Source organism: Empidonax traillii, unplaced genomic scaffold, assembly GCF_003031625.1.
Source record: "Empidonax traillii isolate 1590-97213 ecotype Southwest subspecies unplaced genomic scaffold, ASM303162v1 scaffold324:size701061, whole genome shotgun sequence".
Classification (NCBI taxonomy): Eukaryota; Metazoa; Chordata; class Aves; order Passeriformes; family Tyrannidae; genus Empidonax; species Empidonax traillii.
In genome coordinates, this window is record NW_020955517.1 from 275,505 (window position 1) to 288,575 (window position 13,071).

Sequence of the window (13,071 nt, forward strand, 5' to 3'; positions counted from 1 at the left end):
ACACTTTACCCACAATGACCAGAAGAGCACTCTCTAGGCAGAGAGCAGGAGCGATGATTGCTCTGAGATATGATTGCCTTAAATGGGTTCCTGGAGGCACCATGTAGCTCTTTATCAGAGGTCCTGAGGATGCAGGGAGATCATTTAAAGTCATAGTTCCCAACTTATAGTTTCAAATGCTAGTATGGCAACTCTCCCAACACAGCAGGGACAGCCTTCAAGAAACTGCAGGCCAACATATTGCTGCTACCTATTGCTGTAGCCCTGATAAACATCGGAGAATGGAAAAGGCAACAGGAAAAGAGAGATGCCAACAACGACAAAACCCCACAGAAGGCAAAAGCTGAGAGTATGTAAGAGATAGTCAACTACAGAGCCCTTCACCAGCAGACTGTACAATGTGACCTTTATGCCCACATGCTCCTGCAACTGAGGCTGAGCATGGGGAAGAGCCATTTTCTTCCAAAAGCTATAGATGCCTCGTGCATCAAGCATAGCAAGTCTCTGCATTTGTTTCTAGCACTTTCCTAGTGCAAGACAACAGAGAATTAAGCAGAAGAAAACGTTATGCATGAAAAGTGTACTGCTGTGATCTCAGCAAGGCAAACAAAGGACCATTACAGATGTCAGATGAAAGTAATCTCTTTCTCAAGGAATACTGCAATATAAGTAATAATTTCTCATTTCATCCTAGCTGTGTTATACTGTTTCTGATGGCTTAACGCTGTTGTAACACTTGACCGACTGAGAGAAAACAGGAACATTTTTCCCAAGGGCATGCACCCCAGTCAGTTCTCAAATCTCGTCAGTAGATTCCTTACTCTTTTATTCACAGAACAGAAGTAAGCACACACAGGCAGGCAAGTGCCACAGTTCAAACAGGTCCTCCCCAGCGAGGCTTCAAGTTTGAGTCAAAATTTAACTGAACTTTCCAACATTCTAGAGAAGAATTAGATTTAGCCCTGATGAAACTTCATTTTAATAATATATCAAGTATTTAATTTGCTTATAAACTATTAACCAGATGTCTGTCTGTCCAAGTACTGCAAGCATGAACCGTAAAAATTATACTGCACCATAAATTATGCATAGCAAGAATTTTCTGATTAACTAAAATATGCACTGCAGTTGTTATCCATCGTAGTTAAAATGGCATGTGTCCATACAGTATATAAAACACAAGTATATGAAAACACTCGTCACACACTTCCCCTATCTTCGGTACTTCATAACCAGAATGAAACCACAGTGAATCTGGAGTGCACAAGAAACACAGACATTTAGTTTTTCAATTCTGCCTCCCTATTTTCTTGCTGAATTTGCTTCTCATTAAATTCTTCTTTGGACATCATATTCACATTCGTATAGATTGAACTACATAGATGGAATTTTCAAGATATGAAAATTATTACAAAGTCTGCAGTAAAACAATAATTATTCTTTTAAATCTTCAGTAACGTTGGCTCTGCAATGAAACCTAGGGAAGGCAGCCATATGCTGAGGGTCAAGCTATAGTCTCAGCATATCAGTATAAAACAAAACCACTGATGTGTTCTAAATGAAGGCAACAGAACTGCAGGATTTAAAATGGTTATTGCATGATTAAAAATAATTTTACCCTAACAGCATTCTGAAGGAAGAAAACATTTCTAGTGGACTATATCAACAAATTGTATTACCAGGAAAAATGTATCACATGAATATGATGAAAATGTTAAAACTGACCTTTTTTGCACCTTATCCGCAAGAGATACATTGTCATGAATATTCATCACCAGAAAGCGTGCAGGCAGACAAGTTTTATTTTGCTACAGAAGTATAAAATTTCACACTGATACTATGGTCTAAAGTATAAGCACAAGAAATAACTACTAATTATACCATATTTCATTAACATTGACATTTTGTATTTGAAAACAGACAGCCCAGGACAATCTTTCTGCACTAATGACTTTTGTCACACTGCAAAAACTTACAAACTTTAAGACTGATTCTGAAGGCACTTACATGCCTAGCTCTGAGTATTACTGTCAGTAGTCCCAATGAAACCAATTAGTTGACTCAGAGTAATTAAGAATTAAAGCTAATTATACCTGTTACTGAGAATTAGGCCTGTCCTTTTACTAAATTTTACAGCTAACAATTCTGAACTGGGTTGCTAGTTCTGACATTTTATCTGAAGTTTTGGAAAAATGTATTTTCCTTAAAGATCTAGTTCCAAGAAGAAAACTGTGTTTCCTCATAAAACGAGAAAAATGAAAGGATTGTTCAGTGTACCCGCTTGCAGGAATGAACTAGGTTGTGTTAACTCAACAAGCTCATTGAACAAAATGCAAACATAGAGATAACTTCTTACTCAGGCAAATTTCACAGCATCAGTTTTCTTGAAGAGTCAGGTTAACAATAAAGCACTACAGCAGCCTTAAAAATCACACATACTGCAGGCAGTTTTAAGAGGTATCAGGTCTGCATATTCCAATCCTAAAGCAAGGAGATACCTTCCTTCCTTCTATCTTCTGGCACAGTTGTTCCACAGCAATTGACTGCACTGGTATCAGCTGCCCCCTGATACAGAAAGTTGATGCATATGTGCAGTGCCACTAGAATGGTTAAAACATCAAAATTTTCAGCATTCAGAGAAATGGATCTTGTATACTTTTGACAGTTCCATCATTTTAACTACCTATGCTTTTTCCTTCAAATTGCCTTCAGTTATATTTTTATCTGAATTGCATCAACAATTGCTTTTGGACGACAGTTGGTGAAGCAGGGACATCTTTCCCCTTTAAAAGAACTTGCAGAACCTGTCTGGCACTCAGTGAAGGTCATAGTCTTAAATTAAAGGTCTCCAAAGTCAAGTATAAGAGTTAAAACCTCAGTTGCTATTAAGATCTATTCTCTCAAAACAGACTGTTTACCTTGTTGATACAGAGGTGCTTTCAGCCACTTCACTTAGCCAGGGAAGGGCTGGTTTTCTCAAATGTCTTATCTTTGCCACATAGTGGGTGGCTTTCAGTGTGGATGTTCATTTTTCCTGGTGTGTGTACTCATGCTCCCAGGACTGGAAAACAGCCAGGAAATGAGTGACAGGCACACATCCGATCTCCAGCTGTACTCCAAATTAAGCAGCATTAAGACTAACAGTCATCATTCACTTCAAGTGCAGGCATGAGGTTTGGTAAGGTAATGCTTGATGGCAAAGGAGGACAGTTCTTCAGGCCCTTTTATAAAGGCATTAAAAATGCTTTGCCAAAACCCGTGATTTGGCTCCCTAAGTGTGACGGGATCTCCATGACAATAATCTGAGGGAGTGATTAGAACAGAGCAAGAAAGTGGAAATTTTCCAAGCATGCATTTTTACTAATCTTTCTCCAGAAAGAAATAAAACCTCCCACACATATTAGAAGGCAAACTACTGCATATTTATCTCTTCCCTGTTCTCCCGAGCCCGATCTTTTCTACCTGAAATCTGAAAGCCACAATAATTTGAAAGAATTAAAAAAATATAAATATGCCCTTCAGATTATCCTTTCAACATTATTTCCAATCTGTGAGGTCCATAAATCCAAAGTAGTTGAAATATTTATATAATTTTAGGGATGATTTATTCATATATCATGAAACCATGCAGAGTATTTTATTATGGATATACTCACACATACACTGGGTAAACAGAAAAGAAACAATACAACTGCAAATGTGGTAACATTTCAAATGACTGCAGAGATGATTAACTGGGTTAGTGCACTAAATCATATGTAAGGATGACCAGGGGCAATCTCAGAAACTTCAAAACAGACTTTTAAATCAAATTATGAGTTTTGGAGAAAATTAAAAATTATTGTGACAGAGATTTCCTGCAGGAAATCCAGTCAAGTCATTTCACTTTATTTTCACCTATTTACAATTTACCCACCTCAGTGAGCTGTATAAATATTATTTTACACAGTGGTGACATGAAAGTTCAAGAAGTCCTCCTTGACCACTGAAGAAAAATCTATCATATCCTTCCAGACAAATCAACATGTATGAGGCTATTACAACAGTAACATTACTTTTCCATTGGAAAGGAAAATCATACATTATTTTACTCCCTGCTATATTTACTCCCTGTAAAGCTATATAATGGAGTAAACACAGCGATACAAACAGTAACGGTAAGGCAGCTACCATGATGGCTGTAAGAAGCACTAGGACCCAAACAGAATGGAAGGTGCCAGAACAGTGAAAATGTAAGAAGCTTTTGATTTCAACTTTGTGACCTCGTTCAGGCCGGGAAAGTTCCTGTGTATTAAACCAACAGTCACTCTTTGTGTCCTGGCTTTCTCCCACCAGCTCTGCATGATAGAAACAGCCGACCATGAACATTTCCCAGCTCGAGAACATTTGCCTCAGCCATTCAGCAGTTTCTGTCAGCATCCTCCTCCCTCTTTACACCCTCTGAATTAATTCTGCTTGCAGCAGCACTGACACAGGCTGATGTAGATTTTTTCCTCTCCCCAGTGTGATTTATTCCTCACTGCTTAAGAACAGTAAATGGTATCAAGTTCGCTTGCCTTTCTAGACACAAGGACCTTTCTCCTGTACACATGGCAAAATTATGTAGAGCCACTCAGTTCTTTCCTAGAACACATTCCAGGAGAACAGATTTTTCATCACTGAAAGGGAGCAGAGATGTGTACTTCTACAGTCTGACTTAGATCCCTGGCTGAAGTCAACAAATCACTTAAATCACCTGAGGATCTAGCTACTTCAGTGAGATTACTGAGTGACTTCAGTACACTAAAATTCTGTGCTATGCTTCAGGGCCAAGCAAGCCAGCTGGGTTCCAGAACTAACACAGGCTGCACCATCTCTATTGAGTCCTATCTGCCACTACCTCTCTCCCCCCTCTATCTTCAGAGCCCAGCTCCTGCACTCCTCTGGCTTCTGTTCACCATTGGTACACACTTTTAAGTCAGTGTGGGAGGGACTTATTCACATTCAAAAGCTTCTCTCCCCTCATTTCACAGCATGGAAGCTAAACATATTCTTTCTGAAGGAACACCCCTTCTTTGCTGACCCCTCGTACAGCTACTGCAGTCATTCTGGACTTACACCTTTTCCAAGGCATTGGCTTGCTTTCCCCCTGAGTCTCCATTCCCAGGTTAAATAAGTAGACAATCACCCTTGTTCAAACAAAGGCTGACATTTGGTGACCTCCCTGAACGATTGTGGAGCTGAGATAAAGACAACTTCTTGCACCACTTAACAAGAAGCCAGTCTGCTAGAATCAGCTTTGCAAAGGATTGCAGTGCAAAGCTTCCTCTCTTTTGGCTAGGAAGGAGTATCTGCCTGCATATAGAAATACCTTCAATAATGACTACCACTTGAAGGGCTAAAGAGAACCTGACCAGATCAACTCGGTGTGGCAGTCCCTCCTCCCCTAACAAACATTAATAAAATTCTGACAGGGATTCCCCAAACAGCTGCATGAAGGGGGAGGCAGAAGAAAAGCTCACACACCTTGGAACATTTAATGAGTTTTTAAGTGGTCTATTTCTTTATCAGGAATTATTCTCTGCCAATTTCTTAACTTGAAAGCTACCCAACACACATTGCCATTTTAAAAGTACAGTATTTTGCAAGAGGAATAATAGAAATCAGTCAAAACCCGTAACAGGTCAAAACCTATAAAAAACACTTGAACTTGTCAACTGGCACAGGACCAGGAAAGGGATTACACTACTGGACAACTGTCACAGATGGAGGCCCAAGTTTTCAGAAGTAATTTTGGACTACCTTTTAGATGCCTGAATCAGAAAGTCAGAAAGACAATTTGAAAACTGCTTTTAAGAAGATGTTTAAGAAAAGCCAAAGATGGATTTGAAGAGATGGAGCAATACCAGACTACTAATCAGAATAAAGAAAACAAAAGATAACCACTCGAAAGTGAGAGCACATTCCCCATTCCTCTAGTGTTGCATTGCAGGAAGTTGTTCAGCAAATTAAAAATTAATTTCTGTATGCAGACTGATTTAGTATCGAATATGCAAAAAGAATTTATACTGGTCTATGGCTTTATGATGCTACATAGCTACATTCATTTTTGCAGAAGAGGTAACTTGAATCCTTTGGGAAGAATTATCCTCTTGATTTAAGCACATAACTCAGATTAATTGGATTTGCATATGTATAATAGTAGGGAGAATAACCCTCAGTTTGGAAAACAGCTTGGTATTTTAATCGGTCTGGGAACATCAGCAGAAAAAAAACCATATCAGGAAAAACTAATCGAACAGCATTAGTCAACTCATGCTAGGTAATAATTGTGAGTTAATTGATCAATATTATAAACAAACATAATAAACTGGAATGTTTCGGAAAATCAAACAAAGCAGAATTGTGAGTATAATCAAAATACAAGGGGAGGTAGAAGCTGCACTGTTAATCACTTATAAATTCTGTTTTTTTAAAAAACTCAGACCAAATATGTGCTATACCCAAATTGTGTAATTGACTCTGTGTATGCAATCTCTCAGTTGTTCAACAATACAGATAACAGCACTAATGGTATAATTATGACTTACAGCTGAAGTAGATAAAAACCTGATAGTTCTTAACTAGTGGTTGTAATTAAGAGTGGAGAAGAGCAGCATTCACTGCATCTGGTTATGGTTCATTAATAAAAGTGGATTTTCACTTCCAATACAGCAAAGCAGCTGCATGTGCACCACGCTCTGACCATGTCCTGACAGGAGACAATGACTGGGGAACGCAGCTTGACTAGTACCAGCTGTAGGAAAAATAGCTCTGTAAGCAGCGGTTGAGCAGCAGCTGTAGATATGGAATGCACCAAATGGAAAGCAAGCAATAAGCATGTAAGGAAGAGGCTTTTTCCTGCGCCCCAAGCGTCACTTCAGTTCCGACTGCATCCGTGGGTTGAAGAAACGGCTTTACTTCCTTCCTACCGCCTTCCCCTTGCGCGGGCAAAGAAATACACACACCCCTGTGCTCACATGGACTGCGAGGCAGAAAAAGGCAAGGCGGGACACGCAGCCTCCACCCCCGGCGGAGCGGCTTCAGCACCTGGGGCGGCGGACAGCGCCTGCGGGCTCCCGGGCGGCCCCTGCGCCTGCAGGGCACCGGGACACCGGGAGCGACCGGGCACCCTCCGTGGCACAGCAGCAACCACACCAGCAACGGAACTGCAAATGGAAACCTGGTCGGTTTAGAAACAGGGTGGTATTTTTCCCCACGCATAGGGCTAAAAAAATAAATTCAAGAACACTGCGCCTCATAAACAATTAGATTCAAAAAGAAACCCTGGGCTGCACGGTATTATCAAGTATGAGCAAAAGGGGCTAAACACATTTTTTAATGCCTTTTCCTGAGACTGGAGAGTTCTCAAACCCAGGTGGCTTGGTTTGAGCTTTCTTAGCAAACAGAAGCATAAACCCAACAGCTCAGAAATGAAGTGGGTATCAGTGGCACGTTTCACTTGCTTTTTGGCTCACTCACTCAATACTGGTTGCTAAGCAATTTTTTTTTTTTTTTTTGAGCTCCAAACTACTCACTGCCAGATGAATTAATGAAAACACACACTTGCACTACTTACAACATTTTTTCATTTATATTTCTTGATACACCAAAACTGTTTCTTTTCATTATTTCTTTTTAAGGAATTCTATTCCCAGGTTTGCAAGTAAAGACACAAATTATAGAGAGCCAGGGGGAGGGGAGGAACAGAAAGAAGCTAAGTGTAATTATCAAATTCTTTGGTGGATTGCAGGAAAGAGGTACCTAGAGACTTGCACATGCTCTGGGACTTACTGTAGCAAAGACAGCACGTCTAGCTCAGCATAAAGATGGGAGGCACTAGGTGACCTGAAGGTGCCTTGCTCTTAACTGGTTTATCTATTTATAACTACTTGTCATAACATTACCTGTGAGAACACAAGTCAACACAGAGTTATTTCAGCAGTCAAATAACCATACACAGCCTTTTTTTATTTACACCTTATGCACAGCAATGCTCTTTCTGTTTTCACTCACAGTTCATTATAGCGCTGAAACCTGGCATCTGGCATGGCCTCCCAGCCTGAAACGCCACCCAACTTACCTATGGTTTGGTAATTTTTAGAAGTCGTGATCTGAGAGAAATAACGACCAGCCATACAATGTAACCAAGCGTTCTGTCAATGGTAAAACCAAACTGCGTATCAGCTATTTCCAAGGGTGCAATTGCAGCAGGGATAACAGGAAGGGGAGGGGAATCTGTTTCACCCCCAAGTGGAGAAGAAAATGCATCTCTGCCATCTCCAACTTTCTGCCAGCTGAAAGAGGGGAGGAGGGATGGGGGAGACCGCAGCATGTCAAGCAGCAACTCTGAGGCAGCTCTTTTCCCTTTACAGCTGGCAGTGATCTGACAGGCTCAGCATCAAAGAATGTTACACAGTTGGGTCATTTTGTGTGCTACTGCTGGGACATGAGGGAGGCTGCAGTATTGCTGGCTACAGATCCTTCCTCACACTCCCCCCCTTCCCAAAGAGGGGAAGTCTGGTGTTTGGTGCAGAGAATTAGCAGAAAGAACTTTCTTTTCCTTTGTTTTTGAGACCAAGTAACCTCTGGTGTAGTTTGCTGTTGACAGAACCCATACGGAAAGAAAAGGTCAGGGAAGGAGGGAAAACCACAGGCCTAGTAGGAAAGAAACAGGATAGTTTCATCATGTGCAGGATGAACTGAAGGTGACAGCTGAAATCTCAAGGGAACCATGAGGAAGAGGTGGCAGAGAGGAAGGTGCAGCAGTGGAGAAAGGGGACAGGAAGGTCAGTTAGCGAACTGCAGGAGGTTCATCCCAATAACAGGCAGAAGGAGGTGAATGTGGGGAGCTGGAGATGTGTTGATAGAATGCGTCAGGCGCTACGTCCATTGAGAGTCACAAACGGCAACCCAGAGGCAACAGGGGACCTCACAAGACTGAGAAAAAGTGGACAACGCAGGTGCAAGTTTCCTTGCACTTTTGAGGCACAAACCCACCAGAGGAAGAAGGCAAAGAGCGAGACAAGGAGAGAGTTGTAAAACGCCAAGGGCAGCGTCTCCAGAAGGGACGCCAGAAGAACCTGGCGAGGAGGGGCAGAGCAGGAGCCTTGTGGGGATGCGGCACGACGCTCTGCAGGGCGAGAGGGCGGCGCTCTGGGAGAGGGGAGACTTCGAGGGGCTGAACAGCGAAAGGCAGCCGGCACCGGGCTCTCACCCAGGTGAGAGGTGCGGGGCAGGGGGAGCCGGCCAGCGGGGCAGGACCGGGGGAGGCCGGCAAGGTGCGAAGGCGCGGACACCTGGCCAGGGCAGGGACGGGCGGCGGCGCCCGAGGAGCCCGGGGCGCTGGCGGGGGAGGAGGGTGAGAGCGGCCCCTTCCCTCCCTGCTGCCCCCGCCGCTGGCCGGGCCAGGCCGTGCCAGGCCGCCTCTCACCTGTGTCGAGGTTGAAGGAGATGCGGGCCTCGGCGAGGTAGGGGGTGTCGCTCTTGGAGCGGACGCGGCGGATGGGTCTGCGGTCGATGTCCTCCTCGGAAGATGCCGCCATTAATGTGGGCACGGTGAGCAGCGTGGCCCGGCGAGCTGGCGAGGGCGAGCGGCGGCGCGGGGCGGCCGGGCGAGGAGGGGGCGGAGGGGGAGACCGGGGAGGGGAGGAGGGAGAGAGGCGCGGGGAGGGGGAGGGGAGGACGGGGAAGGAGAGATGGAGAGAGGGAAAGGGAGAAAGGAGCGCGGGTAGGGAGGGGGAGAGACAGGGAAAACCCGTCAAGGATCTGCGGACGGGAGCGACCGAGGCGGCCCTGCCCGCTGCCCCCGCCGCGTCCCGCCCGCTTTCGCTCCGGGCGGACGGAGCGGTGACCCCTATCCCCGGCCCCACCTGCCCCCCCCGGGCACGGTCCCGGCGGAGGGGATTTCCCGCCCCCAGGGGAGGGTCCCGGCGGAGGTGGTTCCCTCCCACCCGCGCCAAGCAGGTGCCACACGCCGCCAGTGGGCCTGGCTGGCCGAGGTGCCACCACGCAGCGAGCCTGGCACCCCGGATTGGTCCTGCAAACCTAGGGCATCCCAAAACTCACAGCACAGCTGGATCAAGACTTGGTGCGATGTCTAATGGTGCATCCCTTCACCTCCTTCTCCTCTTCTCTTGGGCAACCCCGTGATGTAAAGCGGAATAGTGTACCATGCCTTGGCAGTTTAAAATGCCAAGTAGACTGAGGAGCCCACACTCAGCGTTTAGAAGTGACCATCAGTTAAAGCCTAGGACTCATATTCCAGCAGGTCTTTGAGAAAAATTAGCAAAAATTACTCTGGTCTTCATCTGCAAACTGGGGACAATGTTTTGTGGCATCTCTCTTTCTCTCTTTAGTAATCAGCTCTTTATGTTGATGGTCTTGCCCTGTGGTTTGTAGGCTACCTGCCACGTTAGGGCTCCAGTTTCAGTTGGGACCGCTAGATGTTTGTGTAATGTAAATAATTAAAAATGCTATTTCAAAATAAAATATAGGGATAGCACAAAAGGACTACATAAAGTGATAGCTAGACAGTTAAAATACATATAGAATAGGCTGAGTCAGAAGGGACCCATCTGGATCATAGAGTCCAACTCCTGGCCCTGTGCAGGACACCCCAAGAGTCACACCACGTGCCTTAGAGCATTGTCCAAATGTTTCTTGAACTCAGACAGGCTTGGTGTTGTTACCACTTCCCTGGGGAGCCTGTTCCAGTGCCCAGCCACCCTTTGGGTGAAGAACCTTTTCCTGATACATGCATGGGAGTGTAATAGCTCACCCCATTTAATTCAGTACTTTTTAAAATAAACCAGCCTGCTTAAAGTCACTAAGTTGTCATTACTTCCAAAATCTTTTGGTTTTGTCAACTTCAATGAGAAAAAAAGATCAGGGAAAGAATACCAGGCCTCAGTAATTCTGAAGGCAGCAATAGTAACATTAGGTGGTCTGCATTTTGAGAGGCAGCTCTCTTACTCATTTCTGCAGAACCAGGAGCTTTCTGTCACACTTTTGTCAGTTAATCCTATAGAGGTTTTGGGGCCTGCTGGATGTTCTTCCATGGTTGTAATATTAGCTAAGTCTGCTGTTAGCTCTAATCCCTTCGTAAATGTTCTCAAGATGTTTCTGAGTGCCTAGAGTGGGTAAGATATATTTGGTTTGCAAAACCATTTTATTTTGCTCTGATCTCACTGACTTACCGTGACTAAAACAGGGGAAAAAATTTAGTTAGTACTTGCAGGAGAATTTTGAAAAGGATCCCTGTTCATACATATGCAGGTGCTTGTATATAGGCAGCCATGACATCTTTGGATGTCTGCTGAACCACCACATCACTTGTGAACCATCTGGTCCCTCTGCATCTCAAAAAAAAAAAAAAAAAGTCTTTAATTAATATCATATGATGTTTGGGGAAGGTGTGGTCTTACCATTATCAAGGTTGAAGCAGATCCTAGCTTCTTCCAAGTAAGGGGTGTCACTCTTAGACCGAAGTCTTCTGATGGGTCTCCGGTCTATGTCATCCTCAGAGGTTGCTGTCACTAGAGTGGGCACGGTGAGAAGAGTTGCCCGACGAGCTGGTAAGAAAGTACAAATGAAGAGGAGAATATCAGGAAAAAGGAGAAATGAAAAGGGGGAATAAGAGGGAGAAAAAGAAAAAAAAAATTAAAAAAGAGAAGAAAAGAGAAAGACAATCACTCAATGGAACAGAGGATCTGTAGCAGGTAGTAGAACAGGCTGTTTGCTGTGACGTCCTTTCCTCACATGCTGCAGAATGTAAGGGCTGCACTGAATAATGCCAAGAAAAGGTTGCTGTCTTCTGCATCCCAAAGGCACAGGTTGCTGCCCCAGATTGCATGTTCAAAGTTCCTATTTTTGTGGCTTAAATCACTCTTTTCTCAACTTCTCAACAGCTGCAATCTCTCTTTTCCTGAATGCTGTTTTTGAGGCTGTGATGCCTTAGTAGTGGAAGTATCTAAGTGGTTGCTTAATTTGTAGAAATCAGTGGAAGATGTGCTTGGAACACATGATATGATGCCTACAGCAACTATTCCAAAACTCAGTTTCATGTTGTCTTTACTTGGGCACTCAAAATAAACAGCTACTTTTTGGTCTTGATCATTTTGTCTTATTTTCTTAGTTGTGAAACAGGGAGAATCATTCTTTTCTTTCAGTAGGAATTTCAAGAAGATATAAATCCATTAATATTGTAAAGTATTCATATACTTTAGTGGAGCACCGATGAAAAGCTCATAAGGAAATTAAGATTTCTCTCTTCTGAACGTGATTTAAATAGCTTGGGGCCATGCATTCAAGGAGGAGAAAGCAAAATATTTAATACTGGCTCATTAAGTGAGCACTGCCCACTCCATGTACTGATGAAGCAAATGGTGGGATAGTAGAAAATTACTGTGTCATCATGCAGTGAGAAGCCATACTATAATACATATGTATTAGGAGACTGAATTAAAGTTGCAAAGACAATCTTCATTTGGGCATTGCCTAAGTATTTAGCACTGGACCTTACAGCCTTGATAATGTCCCTTTAATGTAGGAGTTTTTTATGTGAAATGTAATTATGAGTGGCTGTTGAATGCTTTGGGCACTGAGCCTGTAAATTACAAATCACAAGCAGAAGAGCCTCTATAAATACACCCGCCTCAACTGCCTCTCTGAGTAGATAAAGACTATCACAAATGCTAGATGGGATCTGGCTGATCACTGAAAGCATGAGCACCACGCACAAGTACTTTCTCTGTGTGTTTCTTTCCCCTCTGCCTCATACATAACTGGAAAGAGAATTTCAGCTGGAAAGCACATCTGTGCCCTTAGTGTAGGATTACTAACATTAACTTTCATGTGGGACCCTGTATGAGCCTGGGAGCCTAAACCCTGCATGTTTCTTGCTGCTTGGACGTTATCTGGCATAACAGTCTTTATCTCAGAGCTTTCGTAGAGCACCACACTTCAAATAACTAAAAATGAACTATATTTTCCCACTGGGATTGGAGAGCATGACTGATAGTGACTAAGTGCATATTCTGCAACCTACTAACT

General features: G+C 43.5%; 1 protein-coding gene across 5 annotated transcripts in view; it reads right to left on the reverse strand.

Annotated features, from left to right (window-relative positions):
- Nucleotides 1–13,071, reverse strand: part of PHACTR1 (phosphatase and actin regulator 1) — a 302,786-nt gene that overhangs the window by 275,460 nt on the left and 14,255 nt on the right. For 4 of the 5 annotated variants that reach the window (XM_027891638.1, XM_027891637.1, XM_027891641.1 and 1 more), the window contains exon 4: nt 9,452–9,598. In XM_027891638.1, coding sequence (XP_027747439.1) covers nt 9,452–9,598 — 147 coding nt within the window. Of the gene's footprint in view, nt 1–9,451; nt 9,599–11,444; nt 11,577–13,071 lie in introns of those variants that run through there. The other variant, XM_027891644.1, reaches the window with a different exon arrangement.